Below are 25,898 nucleotides of genomic sequence, written 5' to 3' on the forward strand. Positions count from 1 at the left end.
AATGGTCAAAATATCCACAAATCAACAGCTGGTCTACTCACTTCCCCGATGTTTACAGGAAGTCGTTAGAAGTCGTTTAAAGGAGGGAAGGATGCTCCATAATCGGACTTTTATGAGATCATGAAATGTATAATGATATTTGCAATGTAATTAGTATTTGACATTCTGTTGTATTCATGAGATATTCTTTGTGGAGCACATGAATTGATAAAGTATTTTCTACTTGTACTTCTAACTGTAGTAACTCGGCGAGAAGAAAAGCTGTAAAATACAGAATAATAAAGGTTACTGTTTAGAATGTTGATGGATGGATAGGCTATTTATTTATTAGTTATTCCATAGATTTTATAAGATAGCCATAAATATGACACTGTGGCTTGACCGTATTCCATTTTTTGGTCATTTAAAGTGTACTGTACTTCTTTTGAGCTATGACCCCCCCCAAAAAAACCCCAACAACAACAGAAAACAAAAATGAATCAATCATTTCATATTAGTTAATATTTTCCATGAAAATGAATTATTCATCATCTGACATATTGTTTCTGCTGCATTTTGGAATAAAATTTGAGAAATAAAATCATTACATTTCATTTGTCTTTACATTTAAATCAGCTTTCCAAGCTTTTTTGGTCCACATCGACATCAGAGAGTGAATGATTGACCTGATTAACCTTTGACAACGAGCTACAATGATGTAGAAACTAGTCACCTTCTTCATTACTCTTCAAATGGCTTTTATTTCTAGATACTCAAACCCAGAAGAGAATGTTTCCCCCACCTGGTAGAGCAGCGTGTCCAGCATGCTGATGCTGAACACTCTGCCTGCAGCGAACGGCAGCCGGAACATGAAGGCCAGGTTGGAGCCCTTATCGCGCTCTATCTGCAAGGAAACAGGCAAAAGAGAATAGCCCACATCTCACTGTGTGTTTCCTCAGATGATACTTTTATAGGACTGCTCTACAAGGAGACTTGTTTTGTAGGAGGTTTGCTTTTTTTTAAAGAAAGACGAAGCTGGAACCTAAGAAGATGAAGAGGGTGAGATTCAGTGTGCTCATAATGTCTTCATCACAAGTCAAGCTTAACTGCTTTTTTTCCTGTTAATTCTTGTTAAGCAGATAAAATACCTTCAAATGTTTATATTACAGCACAGAGATTAAGAAGGTTTGATTTTGGATACATTGAAATGTTGCTTTTTCTTTACCTTCTTTGTGAAGTCAGATCATAGAAGTCATCCAGAAGTCAACTAGTCATCCATTAAAAAACTTTACCTCAGTTTGCCCTGTCTCTCTCCTGACTGCATCACAGGTCCTCTCCTCATAAAACCGTTTATGATACCAAAACAAAACAAACGAAAAAAGTACCGCTGTGTTAATATTGATTCATCACTAATCCATAAACCTCACCTGGGCCAACTCAGTCTGTCCACCTCCTTCCTCACCTGCCTCCCCCCTCTTTGTACCACCAGTCTCCTGATGACAGATCATCATACATATTAAAAATCAGGTAATACAAGGCTTGCATTATTGCTATTATTGTTGGGTAGGATTGTTTCCTGCTCTTGTGTGTAAAAACTGTGCTGCACTTTAACCTACGAATCTAGATGCAGCAGTCTTGCTCTTGAGACTTTCCAAATAAATGTTCAACACTAACTGCTGTATTTTCGTGATGGTTTCCAGTATTGGGGGGTGCACGTGACGAATAAGAATGACAAGATCTATATATAATAGTCACAATTTTTCATTCAAAATACAGTATTGCTAAGTACAATTTTTTTATTGTTCCTGCTACATTTACAATTTGCACTAAGGATATTTTATTGGTTGAAAAAAAAATTAGCTTCATCTTGTCATTTCTTTCTTTTTTTATTCTTTCTCAGAAGAAGAGAATAAAGGCATGCTGGGAATTGGGTTGACACCCTTGATTTGGATGTGAAGTTGGTGACCTTTAGCTTCAACAAATATACTCTTTATTTCCTTCATTAAATCAACAAAAAAGAAAAAAATACTGTACCTTTAACAGTGTATCAACATTTACCAAGAGATGGATGGCTCACCTTCTCCAGCTTGGAGAGAGCGAGTGAGTAGCAGTCCTTGGCTCTGAACTGCATGAATCTCATGTTGGATGGGTGTGTGAGCTCAGTAATGATGCTCAGACTGGGAAACAACCTGCGCGAAGGAGCCATGAAGAGAAAGAGAGTTATACTACACTACTGGGGAGGTGAGAAAGAGACCCAGTGTGGCAGCAAAGGATACTTTTAATCGGAGTTTTTAGTGTCAGAACTCAGATTTTCTCTTTCAGATGGACTCCAGTAACACTAACATCTCTCATGCTCTCAGCAATGAAGGCCCAGCATGTGGAGAAACGCCTCATCAACCCCCACCCTCCCACTTTACCTGAACATCGTCTGGACGTTGACGATGGTCTTGGCGTCTGCCATGTAGTCTTCCTCGGCGCTCATGGTGCTCTCCTTGTCCACAACCACCAGGTTGTCGGCGTAGATGATCCCACACTGGAGCAGGTTGTCTAAGCTGGTGAAGGAAGGAAGCGGAAGGGTTAATCTATCTCATCTATTATATCAAAACTGTGATGTCAAAGGTTAATTTCATATTCTATTTGTCCTCAATCACAGCCGAATTTCAGTGTAAAAAATACACATTTAGACAAAAGTAAAACACAAACAATAGAAAGCAAAGTGACAGGTTTGTTGTTCAAGGCACCAAAGGTCGGAAGATCTCATGTTGTCATACTCAGTAACCAGGGAAAAATGATGCCTGAAGTTGAGTGGTGATTGGACCATAATAGTAAAAGTAAATCAGTTCTAACGATACAGGATTAACTTGTGTTCTTCAGCACGAGCAGGTATGAAAGCTCCCTCAGGCTTGCTCACATAAAGGCCTCACTGGCTTGTTTCCTCATTTGCAACAACAAACTTGGACCAAGACTCTGCTGGCGATGTTTAATAGTGGTCTATGTATGCAAATACAAGACAGGGAATACTTACAATATCACATCTTAACCTAATTTGTGAAGTTTTGGGAACAAGGCCACACAGGGGGGAGCAGGATTACAAAAACAAACTCAAGGTAACACGCGGACGAAGGGAATTGGAAGGTAAAAAGTTCAAATTTATAGAAGTCTCACCAGTCATGCAGGAGGTTTGGTTCGATTCATGTTGGAGTCACAATTATTAAAACTGATGTTCATACAGTATGACATCGAGACAAGATATTGATGCAATGTCAAGGACAGATGTTCAAAAACTTTTTCAGTCTTCTGGAAGTATAGAGTTGACGTCTTGCAGACGTGTTTTGCCCATTTTAATGTTGTGCTCAGTGGGTTATGGCCTGAACTCAATAAATCCTACAGATACAGGGTCTGAGGGTCAGAACTGAACTGGGTTATAAGGCTTGGGCATTGTATGTGCTCTGAGCTGGAATAAGCTGCAGAAAGACTTGAAAATATCACAAGTTAAAGCCTTCACTATGATTCTAAACCACAGATGTTCGAATTTCCCTGTAATTTCCCTGTTGTATAATCTTACTTTTGTTTTCCTGGAGTGTGTTTTTATGTTTCTGTCTTGGCCAGATGGCCTTTTGAAAAGAGTTTAAACAGCATATTAAACCCCCCCCCAAAAAAAGTCTTCATTTCAGGTAGTCAAACGAGCATCTGACGTGTGATTTTGAGACTTACTTATCGATGGTGCCAGCCATGAAGTAAACCATAGGAAAGCAGCAAATGGCCTCTAAGAAGTGGTTGTCTGGTCTGCAGGAAACAGGAAACACGGGGTGAGATCTCAAAAATAATTATCTCTTCAAACCCACAGTGACACATTACCACACTCAACCTGCTCCCACTCAAAAGGTCAGGCATATTTTTATGGATTTATTGTTTATCAGGCAACAAAGGGAAAATTAATATTTGATTCTTCAATGCAATCAGGGATTTATAATATTTGGTTGCTATGGAAACTCATGGGGGTGCTGTACAGTATACCATCTCCAGTAGAGATTTGGCTGCAGTTAATGAAGCCCTCAGCGAGTTTGAGCAGAAAGGAGAAACACACGCATGCACATGAACAAGCCAAAAGTGATATGTTTCCTCCATCTCTGAGAAAGGATACGCTCGAGTTCTGTCTGTTTTTATTAAATCTAGACTGAAAACAACTAGCAAATGGCAGATAATTGAAACACAAATACATTTAAAAAAAATCTGAAACTCATTGATGTATAAATTAATGCAAACGTATTTATAACACAATGGAGCACATGGATTTCAGATCATTCTTCACTACAGGTTCACTGTAGTGAAGAAATTATTGAGAAATAATAAATGAGATATAATTCTTATATTATCCAACCTGTAATTGTACATTTCCTACAGTTCAGGCAAGAAATAAAACCAATATAGTCTTCAAACTGGAGTTGACTAACTGTTTTCTGGCAATTCTGATGCATTTGAAAGAAATTTGTGATTTACAACACTAACATTATTATCCAAAGTCTTCTGTTTACTGGAGGAGAAGCGCCTCATTACGACAACGTAATTTGTATCCAACCTTAAATTACAATATCATCAGAGGCTGCGATACATCAGCAGCCTACTTGCTAATTAGCTTCCCTTTGCAAAAACTCTCTGCTGAGGTCAGCATGTTAGCAGTTTATCTCAGCTGTCCTCTCACTACTTTTTCCTCATACATCCAGATTATAGAGCATCTTCCAACTGCCTTTGTACACTTTATAAAGGTTGCTGCTATTTAGAATCCCTCTTCCTGTCTATATGTTTATACTTGGGTCTGCAAGAAGGACTTCCATTCCTTATATACATATATATATATATATATATATATATACACACACACACATATATATATATATATATATATATATATACACACATATATATATATATACATATATATATATATATATATATATATACATATATATATATATATATATATATATATATATATATATATATATATATATATATATATGTATATATATATATACACTGAATATTTATACGTTTTACTTGATATCTATGTAAATTTTTTACATGTTAGTTTTAATTTTGCATGTGTACAAGTTGCTTTTTATGGATTCAGTCTGTTGTTTGTCTATTTGTCTATGTTTTGTTTCAAGTAATTTTAAGATATTCAATGTTCCTTTAATTGCCCTTCAGGGAAAACCTAGAATTTCAATTGAAAAACCATTTGACTGACCCACACGGTGCTCAACCTAACTAATGTGATAAAGAAAGATTATAGTGTGCACATCAACAGGATAGCCTTTGATACTAAGAATTACACAATACTTTTACTTTTACCATCAGTCATGAATGAGGATGAAGAGCCTTACTGGTAGTCCAGTAGCAGCACAATGGGGTTGAGCTCCTTTCTGGGCCGATAATAAGCCCGCAGTGGTACGATAAAGTTGTAAAGGCCATTTCCTGCTGTCTCTGCGGACACTATAATGAGCTTATTCTTGAAGCCGTACGCCTTGGCGTCCTCGAAGCTGCTGTGTGTGCAGCCCTGGGAGGACACAGAGGTTTAGTTGCAAGAATTCTTCGGTGGGATTTTGTGCAGTTTCTGCACTCTCTGCACCCACCTTGTCAAGGCGGAGGCAGCAGAACGGAGCTTTCTGAGGCAGGAGGTGGCACAGAGTCGGAGAGCTGCCGATGTAGGGCGAGTTGGGAGGGTAGCCCTTCACAAAACTAACACACAAAGACAGAAGACACTCAGAAACCAAAGCAAACAGTCATTCCAGAGAGAAGTGCCATTCATTATCACCATTTTATCGTTCACCAAAGTAATTACCACTAACAGAAAATACACTTGGTCTAAAGCCTTCTACTTCATCAGGATTTGCTCGTATCGCAGAAACATTGCTGCTTGTTCGCATCAATACACCCAAAACCACCAAGAGTTATTACAACTAACAAAACAAGGCTTCAGGTTCAACACATTATTAGATTCCGCTGCTGCCTTGGTGAAATAACTGATTATTCTTAGCCTGAAGGACTAATTGCATTTCAACATCTGATTAGTTGTGTTTTGTTTATTTGCCACAAACTGCAGCACTTTGCTTCCGAGGCTCTGTATTTGTAATCTGTCAGCAACGATTAGCTTGATCAGTGTCTTACTAACATTTATTTTTAAAACGATTACATATGGAGCACCACATTTCCACCACATGATGGCACTGTGGCACCTTTTCTTGTACCTCTTTTCTTGTTCGTCCTTTCACTTTGGCGCATGATGTTATGAGTGTTGTATTTTCACTCACAACATCATGAGATGAAGTAACAGAGATGCAGAAGTTTCCAACATGTTGAGATCCGCTGATGCTTAAACAGACTTTAATGCTTAATTCATGTTTATTTATAATGAATGTATAATGAATTCCTGCAGTGTGCCAGATTATTGATATGCAGATTGATGAACACGTTCAGCCCTAATAAAGCTATTTGAAGAGATAATTTCTAAAGTCTGAATGCTGAGTCACAGTGAAAATATCCAGAACCTAACAGCCATAATATTATATTTGATAAGGATCAATATATTATAATTAGTCAAACTTTCAAAATGAATGAAAATCAATTCTCTTCAATGTAGATGTTGTTTGCATTTTTAGTTGTTTAAAAACAGAATTTGACTCATGACACTGTCACGTCCCAACAAATCAATTTAAACTGGTGAGTCGTAGTAGGATTTTCCAGCTGTAGCACCTTCATTCAGCACAGAGCCTGAATTAAACATCCGGGTGGTCTGGCAGGCTTCATCCGCTTTCCTGTCTTACTTCCACCTCTGCTAAAACGGCAGACTAGTGGGGTTTATTTAATTCATCAACCAAGTGATGACTGATGTTAGACAGACTAATGCAATTACCATCAAGGTTGATTAGAAAATTAGAAAAGGGATGAATTTGTCATTTCATAGGCTTTCACAGGCTGGTAAACACTGTAGGATGTGACCACACGAAAGATTAAACACAAATTTGAACGTACTTTAAAATCAGTGGTATGAAGTATCGTAGTGAGAGATGTTCGCTGATGGATATGGCCTAAATAGACTAAAGACAACTACAGATAACTTGGAAGTGTGATATGAAGGGAAAAACATCTATATTTTCCTCCTGTTTTTCCATTAGCAGGAGTTATTATTGCATACTGTAGGTCAAAGCAGTCTTCCCCCACATCATGCAATCACACATTTCAAACCTGAAGTCGCACATAGGTTCATAACATCCAGTTTGCAAAGTTTAACGCGTAATAAACAGGTTAGAATCATAGGAGACCACAATAAGAGCAGCCATATCCCTGTTGTGATGGCCTGAAATCTTCTCAAAGTGACTACATGACACGCAGACATTGAGATCACGGAGCTGCACCGGGAAAGTGAACCTCAGGTCGGCTGAAGGAACAGTGTTGACCATCCTGTCATGACAAAGCCATTCATCACTGACTCCCCGCACCTACACCATCATGACACACCGATTACACGCCTATTGCAGACTCATCAATCTCTTCTTTTTACAACCATCGAGACGTGGGGGGAAATCAATCAAATCCAGAGTGCGGGACTGACACCAAGAGGACATTTCACTTTCTCTCTCTGCCGTGAGACGAGACACACTGTTTCACTACAGAGTCACTCACTCCGACCCCACGGAGCCCTCCTCGTCTGATTGGTTGGTCTCGTCCTCCGACTGGTCGCTGAGGAGGTCGCAGGGAAGGATGGCGGAGGAGTCGGCGATTTCAAGGACGGGCGCGATGCTCGGCCTGCGGCTGCCGGAGCCGTTCTCTGTCGGTAACGTCAGTTTGGTGGTTTCCTCAGGAGGATCGGGATGCTGCAGGTCGATGGCTACTGTGCCTTTTAATTACATGAAGTAGAATACTGAGTAGATACAGCACGTATAACACGTCTATTTTGAGTCTTGAATTCACAACATTGTACAATCTTTCATGTTCCTATTTGCTTGTTGTGATCAGCAGTTTGACCTTCGAGGAGAAAATGTGTTGCTTTCTGCGTCGATGACTTCATGACTTTGAGCATCGTGAAAACATTTGTGACAAAGTGTAAGAACACCCCGGCTATACATCATATTAGCTGTTCGTAATGTGACACATGACATGCTTATGCACAGAAAATATATCAGTGGTATTCTTATAGACAGTGGGGGTGTGATTTGCTGTGAGGGAGGGGGGTTGTTGTTTATTATCCTGCATAGTGTTGTTGACGAGAAACACAAATAGCCAAAACACTTTAAAAGCAAAGTAATTGATTTCTCATTGAGTAAAATGATGAGCTGAACTGTGAATTTAAAAAAAATCACTTTCAGGTGTAGACCAATAAGAAATTAATAAAAATTGTTCATGTATATTTATTTCATGCTGCACCTAAATTGTGAAATTTGGGTTTGGAAACCACTTTTACCCTCAATGTGCTTATTGCTCTTTCATCTGATTTTTCCATGGATTTTATATGCTCCATTACACACCCATCATTAAAAAAACATCCCCTCTCCTGCTTTCATTACAAAAGGCACATGTACAGTATATGTACAATGCTTCTATTACAACAATCAGACACCCCAAAGAGCTTGTTGAACCATCACAGATTTGATCCTCACTGAAACAGTGCCTACTGATAAAAACAAAACAAAACAAAAAAACAATATCAAATAAGCGATACATAAAATTGTCATATTGCTGTGGTCAAAGCATAACTATATCAAAAGTGGACAAAATAAACCAAGAGAGTTGCAAAATCTTATAATAGCAATAGAATGAACGGTTCCAGGTAAGTTGCAAAATGCAGCTGTAAAAGGGGCTGATTGACCATAGTGATGACCACTTCATTACATACTGAGTTCATAATGTGAACATATGCTCACAGGCAAAGTGGAATATCTTTTTGGTCAGTATAATTCTTCCTGGTGGGTCAAAGCAGGTCAAGTCAGTACTTTGTGATCAGGAGATATCCACTTTGAAACCAACAGGCCTGAGAGCTTCTTACAAATCCTGTGATCACAGACTGGCCTTCTTCTGAGAGTTATTTCTGTACAAGGACACTCTCTGCACTTAGGCTCTAGTACCAGTACTGAACAAATAAGTGTTTGAAATCTAGACCGCTACCTTTTTATGTCTTTTGGGTGACAAATAATCACTATATTATACACATTACATTTCAGTTATCTCAAGTCCTTTTTATATGCTGTTTTTTTTTACTGGTTCTACATGTCCACAAGTAGAACAAGTGTGAAGATACAGCACTAACTTACTGTTTCTATTGGATTCCTTACTTTTGTCTGTCACAAGCTTTCCTTTTAATGTTTCTGTTTATCGTGGTGTTGAGGTATCAGCATAACATTGAAGGCATTAACTGAAAACAACAGTTTTGGGGCCTGACGTAAAAAGAGCTCACGTAGTTTGAAGTGTCTTTAGAGGTTAAGATGTGCAGTGAAGTTAGAGAAGATGATGTGACTGTGAAAATTTCACAGTAAAGTGCTCAGTGGCGAAGATTAAGATTCAGGTAAGATGCTTATTATTGTATTATGCCAATGAGTATGCTCCAAATGGGTTTCTGTGTAAATTCTTGTGCCATCCGGAACGCAACATTTGTGGGGTCCAACCTTCCTCAAGACCAAAGTGCAGTGAAGTCTGGAGCTTTCTTTTGAAGTGCAGTTCCAAACCAGAGAGCACATTACAGGGTATAAACTGTAAGGTTTGACCTACCTTGTGAGCATCAAAAGATTGAAACCCAATCATTTTTACCTATTCAAACATTCCAGATGTGTCTGAGCACCTTGATTCTGTTCAACCCAAAAATGGAAGTGTATTTTGTTTGTTGAAATCTCCTCACAAACACTGATGCACAACAAGGGAATGTGACTGTTTTGCCCATCTGTAATGACTCCCTGAGGCTTTCACAAAGTATTATGTTCATAAAGCTATTATAAGTCTTTTCTTGTACTTCCATAGCAGTCTTGTTTTAAAATGGCATTTTCTCTGAGCGAGAAAATTCAAATTTTTTTAAAAAGGGAAAAAAATTAAATGGCCATTTTCCACGGTTTGTACATTTTACACATGGGTTTCTTCCTTTTTTAAATGGTTTGAACTGTTTTGCACATTTACCTACTTTAGGATTTTGACAATTGTTAACAGTTTTTAGCAATTTTAGTCACGTGTGATTATTTTTTTTTGTTGGCTTTTTAACAAAATAGCTTTTTAAAAAGATGTGAACCTGCTAAGTCTCCCTCGAAAAACAGTTAAGATTTCAATAAAATGTTTAGGGTCAGGGTTAAATTGTACTAATTAAACTGTAGTATGACAAGACACAAGCAATGCAGTGTGTGCGTGTGTTTCTTCCCAATGTCATATATTGTATAATGATAATAAAGACATTCTATTTCTATTCAGACATTATTTCAGCGAGGCCCAAAGTTCTGATGGTCAAAGCCCATCTTATAAAATTCCCTCGGGGTGTACTTACACAATACTGTGTGCACAATAATACATCCGATGACATAAAACACAATGAACTGTGAAAGTGTTTTCAAAGTGTTAAAGGAAAACAAAGTATTGCGTCATGCACAAACTTACCAAATGAAGTGGCCTGATCAACTTTCACAGGTCAAACACAAACAAAAGAACAAGCACAACAAAAGAAAAGTCAGCCAACAAAGCGAAAAAAGCATGTAAGAAAAACGTCATGCATAACGGTCAGTGAAAGCAGCCGCCATCCAGTCTGAGTGCAGCTTAGAGTTACGCAACAAAGCATCCATTTTCTCTCCTTATCGGGAAACTCTCAGCCATCAAACGATAACCCTACAATCATGATCCTCCACTTCCCTCTGCATCTAATCCCCCTCACCAGTCTTACCCATGCTGGCGATGATGCTGTGCACTGGCAGCCTGGAGGGGGCGTCGTAGAGGCCGGTGACGGACAAGCCCTTGCTGTGCTTCTCCTCTTGCTTGAAGATGAAGGCTGAGTTCTCCTCCTTGGTTATGTTGATGTAGTAGCAGGTGTCGGCGGCAGCCATGATGTGGCGGGGTCCGGGGTTCAGGAGGATGCTCTTGTTCTCCTCCCTCTTCACGCCGATCAAGCAAACGCCGTACCTGACACAGAGGTGTAGAGGTCATTAAAACCAATGCAATGAGATCGAACGTTGGATTTGAATGGAATTTACTGACTTCTTGTGGGCGTGGAAGGAGGCATAGGTGAAGCTCTTTCCATCATACTCCCCAAAGAACTTGCTGTCACACAAGCGGATGTGGTAGACCTCGTTTCCAGAGCACCGCCCGTACATCCTCTGCCACTGCTCCGGAGACAATTGCCCTTCCCTGGAAAAGAAGGATCACGATGATGAAAGTTCACATTCACATTGGAGATGAACAAAAAGACGTTCATTCAAATTCGATTACTTCTCATAACCATTCAGATGTCGACATTACCTTCACTCCTACAGATTCAAAAACGAAAGCTCCTTCAAAAGTCAATGACACTATTGCCATCCCACCAGAGACTGAAAAATTAAACTTGGTTTGACCTTTTCTCCATCATTTCCTCCCCATTCAACTCAATTCCAGCTGGGAGCTAAAATGTATTTTACGCATGTAATACGTTTTAATCAATGCCACGTTTTCATAATGGGAATTAAAATGGATGTGTTGTGTCTCTGCTGGTGGATAGTGGGGAGGTTGTATCAGTCACCTTGAGCAGAAAATGAAAAACGCAGCCAGATTTATAACCTAACAATACGTGGAGTGATATTCACCGACAGAGACAAGTTTGTGTAGTGCTGAAGCTGAAGATACAGTTGTACCACAGTAGCTTTACAGGAACCGTCAAATGGTAAAGATTTGTGTAAAAGTCATTTATCTCAGAACATAATCACTTCATATGAAGAATGAGAGGAAACCTAAAAAGATGTTACTGCCAAGAAATAATTTTTTATTAGATATTGAACTGATAGAAATTATATGTGGAGTTAAACCATCAGGTTGAGATCCAGAGAAATATAGACACATGCAATTAAATATGGAGATTGACCTCAACTAAGCAAAACAAGGAAGAAAAGCTGGTTCATTTCTCCTCTAAAAGGTGCCACCAAAATTGGTTAAATTGGACGATACAAGTTTGAAGAAATAACTCTTCAAACTATTGATAACTTAAACAGCCTCAGTAGCATTTGGAGGAATCATAGAACAACCTGGCACTTCCTCTTCATGGCGGCCAAACATTGCTGTGAAATATGATCGCATTCCTCAATGTGACAATGGCGTGAACAGCACGCCCAAACTAATCCAAGGTCAGGCCATTACGGAAAATATATATCCACATTCTGGAGGTCATCTCTGATAAATCCCACTCTGAGGGGATGCGCCTTATCACCTTGGAGGATGGAGTCGTGTCCCAGACGGTGAAAATATGATACTGAAGTTGTAGCACAGTCTTATCGAGAAAGTTCCTTGAGATTGCCTCATTTTTTTCCAGTGCGAGAGAGAGAAGCCAGCAAACACTGCCACACTGCCTCTGCCAGAAGATGTTACTCCATCAGAGGAACATTGTCCATGTCTTCTCCACACGTTTCTCCTGTACTACAAGCGCTTTCGGATGATGCTGGATTTGCAATGGCAGAAAAGATCTGCCGTTTTTATTTTTGTTTCTTTGCTTTATCAGTGTGACCTACATATTTTCACATTGGTGTTCCTTACATGGTTGTCATTTTGAATGTCACCATTCAAAATGGAAATAAGCAAGCTTTTCAATGATATAGGGTTTAACGCCAAGATGTAAATAATGTACCATATACTGATTGTGCATAGCTAAATAGCATTCTATATGAACAAGAAAATATGAATAAACATGAATCTCATAAAACTCCTTTTTATCCAGATGTTAGCCTGATCCTTAGAGTTCTTGCCTGGGAAAAAAAATGGTTTCAGCTTCACCTTTTTAATCTCTTCCTTTGCTGAACGTGTAGTTTCTTTTAAGAGAACTGAACCTACCAACATGTCGCATTTAGAATTGTACTGTGATTTAGAAAAACTTCAATAATATGCTTGTTGGCATTCATGTGGAGCAATGGTATTCCTAAACTGGGTGAGCTTATATCAGCAAATTATCAATCTGCAGTCTGAAATAAATTAATGTAATGAGCAGTTTGTTGTGGCCTTTCAGCAGAAGCCCATGATGCCTTCATCATATTAATCTTTTACATTGCTTCTGTTCCATCAAGCCAAAGACAGGCAGGGGAAGGGTCCTCCAGAACTACATTTGACAGAACATTTGTAGAGATTAACATTAATTAGCCAACATAAGCCTTTCCAGTGTTTAAACAAGACTATTGGAGACTTTGTTTTGCATTTAATAGAGGAGGAGTAATATAGTGGCCTCGACCATTAAACCATTTGCAAGAAAGTTACTGATTGTGTTTCCTACCTAAATACTCAATTACTATGTTTAAAGATTATTATGAAGAGAGTGATTAATCTGACATAGGAACAAAACGGATCAAAAATTGTCACTTCATGTAAATTGATGCATTAGACTTCTGGGAGTTCCATGGTATATGCACCAATGAATGTTGGTAAAACAGCAGTGTGTACTCACTGTCCTCTGGAGGTGTGAACCAGGAGAGTGACTAAAGTAGACGTGGCCGGACACACACAGTTGAGTGCCAACATGGCATACTTGAACTCTTCTTCACACACAACATGATCTAAAAAGAAGAGAATAATTAAAAAATGGAAAATGTTAAGATCCATCCTCATTACCACTTTATCTTATTCATTCTACCGGGAAGGAGCAGAAACCGGGGATGTTCTGGATGAGAGTTCTCACCACAACACTATGATGTGAATCTCCACCATGCAAAATGACGTTTGTGACGATTAATATGATGAAGGCATCATCATTTTAGTCGTGCTTCAATTACCTGCAAACTTAACATGAAATTTGTTTTCCGGTTTGAGGATCTGCACATACAGGGGGCAGTTTGGAGCGAAGTCCTTTGCAGCCCACGCCCTCAAAATAGTCTGGTGATCCTGCGGAGACAGAAAGTGGCCTCATCTCACTCGTCCAATGACTCATTTGGAGATGCAATATGAACTTTATGGACCTCGAAGTCCGCCTCAGAGATTCGATATGCTCTATGTGCTCGACAGAGATTCACAGTATCATCTGAATATCACAAACTCTCTCGGCTAATTTGAAAAGGAAGTAGAGTGTGACAGGAACTTGTTCTGCTGAAATCGCTCCTAATCATGAGAGACTTCATGAATAGGCAGTCAAATTAGTGTCGGGGCAACTCACAGCGGCAGTGCGGTCTACTTCGTTCCTGCTGCTCAGGATGAAACAAGCCTCGGCGTCGTCCATCCTGAGAGGGAAAGAAAGACAATGTCGTGAAGCTTGATGGCTATGAGGAGGAAAGTTCAACCAAATGTCAAATGAACCATTTAGGTGGCGGTTTAATGTTGGATGAGCGTTCAGGTTCCCATGACAACAGCTGAATAGGTCACCAGCGTCATTGCATGTTGCATGAGATTGCCAAGAGCAAATATCGTCCACGTGTAGGTAAACTCAACTGTTCTGTGAATTTTATCATGCGAGTTGATTGCGAAAGCCTGACCAAGCTCTACATATCCACAGTACTTTATCGCCTGTCAAACTGCACATTACAGTTGAGGTCTTGGGAGGTGGTGAAGCTCCTTGACAAGTTTACAACTTTAATTTCCTGGTGTTTTGCATGCCTGAGCAGTAGTTCGATCCAATACACAAGCAATAACACTACAACAAATATAAACATCTGGCCAGGGGGGAAAAAAGCAATCCTAAAGCAACTGGCATGTATATATGTATTGATGCGGCTCAAAAGTCAAATTCAAGCCGATGCACTCTGTCGTGATTTCGATTCCTGCTTATGGATGCACCCTTCGACGTGAGCAGATGACCAATGTAGAGTGAAATCCTATTACAGCGACATGCAGGCAGAGGCCAGCCAAGTGGACTTGTAATATCTCTCCCCCCAATAGACTTCACAGGCTCTGCGTTGCCAGTAAACGACTTTCATTTGCACTTAGCTGAGAATCTTGAAAAAATAAATAACTAAATAAAAAAAACAATTACATGCGACACTGAATTTTCTGTCAGATTACATGCACATTCTTTGATTTGTGTGAAACTGCTGCATTGATCTATTTGTTTAGTTTTACATACTTGGCCCTCATCAGGTCCTGATCTTTGAGAGCAGAGCCTTGCAGGTAGATGACCCTCTGGGACCACAGGGGGATCTGGAGGATGCGACGCACCTGGATGTCTATCTCGGTGGGACACAGGATCACTACGTAATAGTCCTGCAAGGGCGGAGAAACAGTCACGTCTTTAATAAAATGCCCCCAAACTTTGTTTCCAAATCTGAATTTTTCATGTGGAATAGAAATTATTCATGCATCTCTCTTCAGCTGCATACACAGAGCTCGAACAGGACGGCGTATTTTGTTGACTAACATGGTCAAAACCCGTTACTCCTGTGTTTATAGATTACTGAACACACCGCTTTTAATACAATTAAATACAATTTTGACAACCTGAGACAAGTCAAACCCTTTTTGCCACTTCTACATGGACTTTGTTAATTTTGAGACCATAGATGAACATTGGCTATTTCAAATAAGCAATTGAAAATGTATTTGAAAATGTATTTGTTGGATGGCAGCAGGGTCAACATTGTGCCTCCATATTGTCAGCTTTTGTTAATATGTCAAATAACGTGACAGTGTTTAGGTGTCTACATAGGAAATGACATCATAACATTTAAGTCAATAATGTGACTGAGCAACAGCATCCCAAAAAACCCAGAAGCTTAAAATGTGTGGGAGTATATGAAATAAAACTTTGAACATTTAAGGTGGATTTGTTTGCGTGTTAGCTGATAAGAAAGTTAATCTGCAGAATTTTGGCGAGTCAAACTTATTTGACTAAACATCTTCTTTTTCCCTCGTTTCACATGATCGTGTCCAAAATTCCTAAGAATGTCTGATTATGATTGATTTTCTTTAAGACATTTCTCACGAACAAACTACTCGTGCGCCACTGTACCTGCAGCCGCGGGTGAGCGTAGAACTCGTTGAGGAAGTCCATCAGCAGGTCTATCTTGAGCGAGCTGACACACAGCACCACGTGCTTCTCTGTCTGCGCCCGGTGGCGGCTGTAGTTGCCGCCCAGCTTCTGGCTCTCCATCCACAGATACGCCAGCTCCTCAAACTGACACAGCGACAGTGGCATTGGCGTGATGTCAAAAAAAAAAAAAAAAAGTTATTAAGTAATGAGGCATGGATCGACTCGCTGGCTGGATGCAGATGGAGGAGTTTGCCAGCAGCGCGAGTTCACTTCAATTTCTCACCCAATTAGCTCTGCGGCAAACTTCGCAAGACATTTGAAGTGATGAAGGTGCTTGGGATCTTTAAATATAAATAAGACTGGGGATAGGGAGGACTGACTATGTGTGAGCCAGCAGCACGAATTGGCCCGCATTTCAAGTGAGATTTGCAAACGTCTTCAAAATAACTGAGCACCATATTGGATTTTTGTTTTGTGGTCTTTAAATACTTGATTCTGCATCCAGCTCGAGCAGAAGGACATTAAAGAAGTCCACATGGGAATCTCACAGTCCTGTACCTGTAGTGGGAGGACCACCAGGGCAACACAGATGAGGATGACCACCAGCAGCTGGGACGGCCAGATCTGTGGCGTGACGTCTCCGTAGCCCACCGTGGAGAAAGTGACGATGCAGAAATAAAAGGATTTAAACAGGGTCAGGTGATTCCCGGCTCGCTCCAAGTGCTGGATCCCACAGGCTCTGCAGCAACACCAAGAGGAGACACGCACCACACAGCAAACAAAAATACAATCAAACAAAGAGATGTGTTCAAATGTTACGTTTATTTTCTCAACTGAACTTGACAGCAGAATTTAATTGACTCCAGACTAAAGGGCACCAACGTCAACACGACGCAGCTTGCGTCAGCCATTTGAAGTGACACCATCGATTGTGCCGCATTTCCCTTCTCATTGTTTCTGCTAATTTGTTTGTGTTTTTTCCAATAATAAGGTGGAGATTTAATGAAACCCTGAGGCACAGAGGATAAGGATGTCAGGAAGGACAGAGTGGAGGAGGCAGGTGCTGGCCAGGGCTCAAGGTACAAAGTGACAGGATCAACTCCAGTAAGTTGATAAACATATGTGACGGAAATGGAAATCAATAGAAATGTACGAACAGAGGAGGTAAATACTGAAATGTTCATGTTTCCCTGATCATTTCTGCTCAAAGAATATAAAGCTAATGGATAGAAAGCATCTTAAATCGTCAAATATTTAACCTGTACCCTCTGACAGGACTTTACAGGCGTACGTCTCATGACTTTTTTAATATCCAAAAAAAAAAAACCCCACAACATAAACAGCCTCATAATTATGAAGGCCATTCAGTATGATTATTCAATCACAGATAAGACAAAGGCTGAAGATCTGCTAAATAATATATGCTATATTAAAACATAGACAGACACACCACTCACTGTACATCTTCAAAAATATCTACAGCCTTTAAATGTAAATTCCTTATCTATTATTCAATCAGAATGTTTCCGTCCTTCTCAACTGATTCCATAATTATTATTGACTTACTGTATATTGGGAATTCATTTCTCGCTTTAAAGAAAAACTGCACATCTAAAACGTCTCTCTGAGCCAATAGCATTCCAGTAATCATCACTGACATGACGACCACAATCGATCAGGATGCAATTGTTGGTATCATACACTGAAACTGTTTATTTGTTCAAAGCTAGTCCATCACTTACTTCTATTTCAGGCACAAGTAGATTTGATTTTGGCGGAAAAAAAAAGTGATGTGAAAATGTGCAATTGCAGTTTGTGCATACGTCATGCATTTGTGTCTGCAATGAGATTTGTGCATGATTGCACATACAAATCTGTGCACAAAAAATCTCAATAAAAACACGCAAATATGACAAATTTAAAGATCAATTAGCGAAAAACTATTTGTGATACAGATATGTATCTAAAGTTATTTTGCTACCATTACAGCCCAATAGCAATAGGAGATGGGGCTATGATTAGTGTCTTTCTGAAACGTCAGGCATGGAGTCAAACACGCCCAAAGACTAGAATATCTTCCAAAAGGAGAGAGTTGGACTCACCCTGTGAAAACCAGACACAGTAAGGTGCAGATGAGGATGAACACCTGGTTGAACATGGCAGAGTGGGTCCTCTGGATGGCACGGTGGAAATCATTCTAGACACAAAAACAACGAGTCCCCGACAGGAAAATCAGCATGCACAGTTAATAACGGTTTGCGCCGCATTGCATTTGCAGTACATATCATTATCCTTGTTATTTTTGTGGAGAAAAAAAAACACAAGATAGAACTCGCATTACAAAATGTTACATTTGCTTGATCCCGATGCACATCTTTCCCAGCGGGCCCCCCTTGCTTTGGCAGAACATTTCCTTCTCCCACACGAGCATACTGTCCATCTCCAAAGTGAACGGCTCGCCACTCATTTTCGGTTGCACCGTGTTAGCATGTTCAGTCTGCCACCACCTCGCTGCCCTACGATCTACCATCTGCCAGCCATCGGCTTGGCATGGAGCTTGTATTGGGTCATGGTCTCATCTGAATCACACGCACACACAAATACTCAGAAACTCCACATCAGTTGGATATAATCTAATTGCGATACATTTGAAGCGGAAGTCATCATGAGCCTATGATATATATGAGCAATATGGACACTATATGACCAGAATACTGATCGCTGATCTGTTTCTGAGTTGCATTAGTTCGCAGATCTTCCTGAGGGGGATTTCGATTGCTTCTTTTTCATGCTGTGCTTCCAAAAACTAAACTGTCTTACATTATACACTGGCCACTTTATTGTGAAGTCATTCAGCCATCCAACACAACAGCTCTGTTATTAAATCTGCCGTTACAAAAGTAATAATGATAGATTCACTTAATATCAATAGAATTATTGAAGAATGAATTACAATATTTTTTGCTATGTTAACTTTTGTGATTGCAGTTTGCAGTTCTGCTGGACTGCATTAGAAACAAAGACACTAGAACAGTTGCAATAGATCTCATTAACTTGAATGAGTAGATTTAAATAGGCTGTTGTAAGGTGAAAAAAATAAAGACTTTTAAGTATTTACTATCAACCTTGCGGTGAAAATTATTAAGGGGAAAAACAGCCCGTGAGACCTTTGTACTGATTCAAACTGCATAAGTGGTAAAGTTGGATAGTGAAGAGCATTAAATTGTATATCAGTAATTGGCCACTGTAAAAAAAAAAATACATCACTGACTTAAGTACTTTTCGTGCAACTTGAAAAAAACGTTCCTCATCAGTACCTTTTCCTCAAATAGTGAAAACATCTTATGAGTACATTGACTCATACACGTGTCAGATGTTTTTACAAAAAGGGAGCATTGGCTCCCCAGAACAAACGGAATTGTCCTCTTTAATTTCTGTTCAGGAACGCAGTCTGAAGGCACTCATGAGCTCCACTGGGCTGCCAGGGGAGAAATAATGCAACCCTAAAGCTGCAGCAGTGAAGAAAGCCCACGGCCGTCTGTTCCGTCTTGTACCATTTCACTGGAGTGCAGGTTATGCAGCACTTAGTTTTACTTACGATCATGTTCTCCAGGGCACCTTTGGCTAACCAGCAGTTAAGAAATACTGGGACGAATATGTTTCTTAACGGAGGCCAGAAGATCTATAGGAGGAGAGAGAAGATGAAAGAAAGAGCAAAGAATATGTTTCAGAAACATTATCATTAAACATTAAAAAAAAGAAAAAAAGAAACATTATCACACTTGATGAAGTAAGGAAATAAATGCAAAAGATTACTGGTAACAGCGAGTCAGGGATGTGTTACAGGTGTTATTAAAGTGTAAAACTTGATTATCTGATGACATTCGAAGACCGATGAAGATTTTTGAACTGAATATTTTGCAATCATTTTAAATACTCACTGTGATTATGAATGGCACTGTATTGATCATCTCCAATATGAAGGACACCTGAAAGATCTGCTCCCAAATGTTCCCCTGGAGAGGAAAAGGAAAAGAAATCATTGAAGGAAACCGCGAGAAGAAAAACAGAATGACATGAACAATTTGAGAATTTTTGTCAGTCACTATAACAAAGCTCAGGCTTTGGGCTGCACAGCCTCAAGTGAACATCCAATATGCAAGGAAAACCCTTTTAAGAAGATGATGTTTATGTTTTTGTGCGTTGACATCAAGTGATCCAAATAACAGTGATTAACTCATGTTACTTTGTGTTAGATTTTTCCTCACATGTAAATCTGCAGTACTGTGTTTCAAAGGCGATGTGGTTCTTGAATTCTTTTTTTGTTTTTTGGTTTGTTTGCCAAGTGGAACCTAATCAGTGGTGGTCAATAGATTTCATTTAATGACAAATTGTTTGTGTGAATTAATCACTACACTATGAAAGGTCACAGCAGGTACTGGGACTACCATCAGGAGTATGTGTCTAGCAAATACTGCAGGTTTCTGTGTGTGTGGGTTATCATTATTTGCAAACTAAGTTAGTAATTGTTGACAAGATGCTTCCTCTTAACTTTCACCTTTAAATTCAACCTTCTAAATTTGTTGAGCCTATTCAAAGACTGAATCCTCATTAATTGTGAGTTATAGATTTATTTCACAGTGAAAAGCACAAGAAATAAATCATCTTGTGCTTGTCAGTTGAGGCGGCTTTGTAGTCTTGAGAGCCAAGCATAGATAACAAAACCTACACTTGAGTTTTATTTATTAATATGCAAATTAATTTCAGCAATAACCTTTTTTTCTCCACATAATTTCAATCACAATGTTTATAATCGGATCTCTAGTTTTCATCACTACATTCTTTTACATGTTTTAAAAAGCCCACTTTATAATTCTAGTCAATATATCCAGCTTTGTTTTTCTGGTCACAAGTCATGCAAACAACATTTCAAGTATTTTTTCATTTTAATTGCACAATTGTTTAATTGATAAACAGCTCAGAATATGAGAATATTCAGCTATTTCTAAACACAAAACAGCAATGTTTTCCCCCCAACAGCATATAAAAATTTTATCTTCCTCAGAGAATGCACTAAAAGTAACGACACGGGAGGGATTTGCATACTAATTAGGTTTACAACTTGCAGTTTGGTGGTGATTTCTGTTGTGAATGGCCTGGTGAAAACAATAAGAAGTGCCTGTAAAATATTTTGCAGGGTTTCATTTTTTCTTTATCAGAAATAAATATACAAGCCTCGTAAAAGTAAATCCCCAAACAGAGAGGAAGGAATAGTTGGACGTAAACAGTTTCCTGCCCGAGGGAAAGGCACTAAAATCAGTGCTACAGCATGTCTACTAGTCTTTCAGAGCAGGAGGAAGCTGCAGGAAATGGTTTAAAGGTGTTTCACAAGAAATCCAAGGTAACTGGACTGTGCGGTGCTCAAATATGAACAATGACTGAACGTCTTGTACACGTTTACGAGACACGATGGGCATTTTATAGGTTCTTTCTTTAATCCTGAAACTTTGTCCTGAATACATTTTCTGAGACTTAAAAAACTAATTATCCTACACATCCTTTATGAACCGTCATCAATTTTAAACTTTTCCACCTGTCTATTTATAGCCTTGCTTTTATAAAAGCCTCATTTTATTTGAGTAGTTTGCTACCAGAAGTCCACTAAATCACCAAATGCAAGAGCCTGCTGACATGCCACACCAAGCAATTTAGTTTTCAATAATTTAACTCCAGTATCACAGTCTTTTGAGCTGCTTCAATGCACATGCTCTATTTAGATTAAAGGACCCGCAGAGTTCAAACTCAGACCCGCAGTGTGGCTTTTTCCTCAGAGTGGTCATGGTGAATCATACAAAGCTGTATACGTGACTGAGTGAGTGAAGATCTTACACTTCCTGTGTGATGATTGACTATGTAATTTCTGGGATACATAAGCAACCTTTTTGTAATATTCTTGTATTGTAATATTCTTAACACTTTGGGGTTAATATCAAAGAGTTTCCTCAATGATAGATGAATCATAAACTAGCCTCCATGCTCTAAAATCACATTTATATAGTCTGTTGGATACACTCTGCTTGATGTCCGAGTTTAAAATAACATGCTAGAGACTCTGGCCTAACTGGTACTTTTATATAAACATTTGAAGGGAACGACGAAAGCCGTCGGCTTATAAGAGGGAACAAAACAAGACATGCTGGACTGTGATCAAACACCAGAGAGGATTAAACAGGGGTAGTGTGAAGAGTGAGCTGGTGCTCTTACCTTGTAGCTGAGATATGTGATAAGCATAGTCTCCAAGAAACTGATTAAGGCCACTGTCACCTGGAGCAGAGCAGGGGAGAGAAATGAACCTCAGTAATTGCAAACTCACCTCGGCCTCACAAGAGGAGTTACAGTCCGTGGCAATGCTTTCATCTGAATAAAAATAAATAGCCCCTGGTTTTACAGTACTGTATCTGCACTTTCAAGGGAACGTCTTTATTCTCACCTGTATCGCCCATACAGGTTCCCGTCTGGTCACCCAGAAAATCAACGTCCTGATTAAAAAAAAAAAAAAAAATTAGGGGGGTTTTCTCACACTTCTGTGCGTCGCCATGTAATTGAAGCACAGGAAGAGTGATGTAATTCTGATTGAAACGTACCAGTCGATTTCTGTTGATCCAGTGCTGTTTGTCAAGCTGCTGTTCTCACACCCTCCACTGCAGAAGACAAAAAAAAGGAAGAAAACTGTAGACATCTGTGAAAACATCCCCACTGAGGGGGAATCATTTCCATCAGCTGGTATATTGCCATAAACAGGAAAAAACAAAAACAAAAGTCGCTGTCAAAATGCCCTATACAGATAATCTACAATTTCCACACGATTGCACAGTGCACTCTGTTTCTTACTGTTTTTGCTGAAGCCACACAGAATGAATAGAATGGCATCATTACCACACTTTAGTCGCAAAACTCGACACTGCATTACATAATATTGAACAACATATGAGAGGAAAAGGGTTTTTCATGTATTATTGTCCTGACAATGCCTTTTATAGCTTGTATTTGGGCACATTGGAAAGAAATAGTATTGCAGATTGTTCAAAAACAATCTCTTTGAATATCAAAACACAAGATGAAGTATTATAGCAATTTGTTTTTGTTTCTGCTGTGGTAAAATGCATTTTATTTTGGTTGACGGTTTGCAAAGATTTTCATATTGTGACAACAACAACAATCCAGCAAAGGTCCCACAGGTTGTTTCGGTTTCCGTTTGCTTCAATTGCAACTAATTTAATGAAAAGTCTAGAAATGGGACCCTGATCAGAGTGGGGATAACGACCGATGGGGAAGAAGCAAGTTGCGTCCCTCACCCTGAGGTGCTGTTGCTGTGCACTGTGGGGGTGGGGGTGTCCAGGGTCACTCTCACGATGTACAGGACACAGGTGAGGATCTTCAGAGCGAAGTTGAACAGGCGGATTCTCAGGCCTGCAGTACAACACAAAAAACAACCACACACCTGAGTCGGTGGAAAAAAATTGAGCGACAACCACAACTAAAATACAGGAGTTTAAAATGAAACGTCTCCCTCACAGATTCACTAACAGAGACTGAACGTTGAGTGTTTAGGTGCATCGGTGAAGCAGAACTAATGCTGCTCCATGCCGCTCTAGCACCCTGTCATAACCAATTTCCCATGATGCATAGCTTTCAAATCCTCCATGAATAAGACAGAAATAACAGTGGTACTTTCATGTACTTTGAGGGTGTTGACGGGCGGCGGCGTGAGAAAAAAACAAACAAAAGCCCACTGGTGGGCTGGAATGGAAATAGCCAAAAGGAATGATTTATAGAAACGGGCTTCTCTCTCAAGAAATCCAGACATTCTGAGCTGCCTCATCGAATATTCACACAAACTTGCAGACATGCTCGTCAGCCAGAGGGTGGTGCTGGCTGCGTTGGCCATTTTCAATCAAGCTGGGCAGCCACTTAATGTCTGGTGACACGACCCACCTCTGTGCATGGGGGCTAACGTCGATGATAAAATGATTTGAAACTGAAAAAACAAACAATAAATAGAGCAACGGAGCCTTGCGGGCGCGTGTGGCATTTTCATTAGAGTATGTCGTGCTCCGTCGCAGGCTGTGTGTTCCGGGAAAGGAGGCAGAACCGTGTCAGTGTGGAGAATTTGGTTCCCTTGTGTGCAAATATGCCACTTGATGTCTGCTTCAGGGATGTTGTCATGCTTTCCAGTCAACAAAGAACTCGCTGCGGCCCCGCTTCTCTTCTCTCGACAAATAAATGCTTCTGTGTATGCAGGGTTGTAGTGTGTAATCCCAAAAACAATTTACAGTAATGCGACTGATGCAATAATGAGCATCCGCATCCAGACAACTGAATATGAGTCATCGGGGAGAGCCATTTCCTCTAATATCATTTCATTCGTTCATTTGGCTGAGGCAGTATCTGGTGGCAGCGGGCCTCTTTTCAGTCCTATTACAGGCGGAGAGGGGACTGGTCGACGCTCCCAGCCGTCCATACTTACTTGACCTTTGGTTTTTGATGAAGAAGAGCTTCAGCCTCTCCTTGAAGGTGTTTTCGTTGACGTAGAACTCGACCTGCACCCTGCGGGAACAGTGACAACTTGTTAATTCATGCAACTGAGCACTCACGGAAAAAAAAAAAACCCTTTAATGGACTTAAACTGCCAAGACACAAACTCACATCTCACACACAAGAAGAAATTGTGTGTGTGTGTGTGTGTGTGTGTGTGTGGGGGGGGGGGTTCAGGGAAAAGCCTTTTTGCAGAATATGGACAACTTGTAACATCAGTGTCGCCATTACAACAGTTGCAGAGTTGATACGGAGACTTACCAGATATTGACAGGAATTCTTCTCATTGCCTATTGATCCCATCAGACATGAACAATAGTAACATGGAAAAAAAACATCTGGATGTTTGGCATTCACATTATGATTTGCCATGAGAGCTCTGTGAATAAAGGCTCATTCTAACCACATTTTGAAAACACTTGCACTACACATCTATCTCACTCGTGTTCTTAAAATAGGCCTGGCCCAGGACGCCCAAAGTCCTCTGTTGGCCCTTTAAAGTATAAAACGTGAAGGTATTAAAGAGTATAACATGGGAAGACATCAGGTAGGACGTCAATGGGGGAGATTTAAGTTTCCAGCACACGCCACAGAAATGACGGGACTGAAGTGTGGAGAATTTGAAGACAGCTTGGATTCTTTTGAAATCTCGCCAAACCATTCTTTTCATTTCTTGTAGAGTAACAGGTTGCACCATCTGCCACCAAACACCACTGTGAAGTCGACTGCTTGGACTTAGTTTGCAGACATTGTGGTTCAGTCGGTGTAAAGTATTAACTATTTCCACAACCGTTAGTTTCTTAGAGCATCATGCCACCTTTTCTGACTTGATATTTCCCCCTCCCATAGTGTGTCTTGAGCCACTTGCCAGTGAACTCCTCGTTGGTTGATTTCTCATCACCCCAGTGGCTTTCTTTTTAACTAACCAGAGAAACCCCTTGAATTTCAGTTCTTACAACAATAACACCAGAGACTCCAAGGTGGACTTCCACTTTTGTAATGAACATTGAGTAGTTGAATCCACTACGTTACCTTAATTAGAACATGCAAACAGCATGTTCTAATTAAGGTATTTAAACATTTTTTGCTCCTTGCCAAATTGGATCATCAAGTCCAGTATTGAGTTATAGAAGTGGCTACAGATTTGTTCAGCTCTGTTAGGTAGCATGTCATG

At 39.8% G+C, this 25,898-nt stretch overlaps 1 protein-coding gene across 1 annotated transcript in view; it reads right to left on the reverse strand.

Annotated features, from left to right (window-relative positions):
• The window catches only part of kcnt1b (potassium sodium-activated channel subfamily T member 1b), a gene marked incomplete at both ends in the record, with an annotated part of 81,377 nt that overhangs the window by 8,876 nt on the left and 46,603 nt on the right, over nt 1–25,898 (reverse strand). The window contains 24 exons of the mRNA XM_080499952.1: nt 782–883; nt 2,057–2,168; nt 2,397–2,531; nt 3,694–3,765; nt 5,364–5,536; nt 5,613–5,718; nt 7,663–7,876; nt 10,609–10,629; nt 10,889–11,124; nt 11,200–11,349; nt 13,622–13,730; nt 13,947–14,055; nt 14,324–14,387; nt 15,227–15,363; nt 16,109–16,273; nt 16,688–16,868; nt 18,232–18,326; nt 19,728–19,811; nt 20,071–20,145; nt 22,394–22,453; nt 22,620–22,668; nt 22,774–22,830; nt 23,485–23,599; nt 24,657–24,736. Of these exons, the coding sequence (XP_080356078.1) occupies nt 782–883; nt 2,057–2,168; nt 2,397–2,531; nt 3,694–3,765; nt 5,364–5,536; nt 5,613–5,718; nt 7,663–7,876; nt 10,609–10,629; nt 10,889–11,124; nt 11,200–11,349; nt 13,622–13,730; nt 13,947–14,055; nt 14,324–14,387; nt 15,227–15,363; nt 16,109–16,273; nt 16,688–16,868; nt 18,232–18,326; nt 19,728–19,811; nt 20,071–20,145; nt 22,394–22,453; nt 22,620–22,668; nt 22,774–22,830; nt 23,485–23,599; nt 24,657–24,736 (2,701 nt within the window). The remainder of the gene's footprint in view (nt 1–781; nt 884–2,056; nt 2,169–2,396; nt 2,532–3,693; nt 3,766–5,363; nt 5,537–5,612; nt 5,719–7,662; nt 7,877–10,608; nt 10,630–10,888; nt 11,125–11,199; nt 11,350–13,621; nt 13,731–13,946; nt 14,056–14,323; nt 14,388–15,226; nt 15,364–16,108; nt 16,274–16,687; nt 16,869–18,231; nt 18,327–19,727; nt 19,812–20,070; nt 20,146–22,393; nt 22,454–22,619; nt 22,669–22,773; nt 22,831–23,484; nt 23,600–24,656; nt 24,737–25,898) is intronic.

Source organism: Blennius ocellaris, assembly GCF_963422515.1.
Source record: "Blennius ocellaris genome assembly, chromosome: 7".
Taxonomy (NCBI): Eukaryota; Metazoa; Chordata; class Actinopteri; order Blenniiformes; family Blenniidae; genus Blennius; species Blennius ocellaris.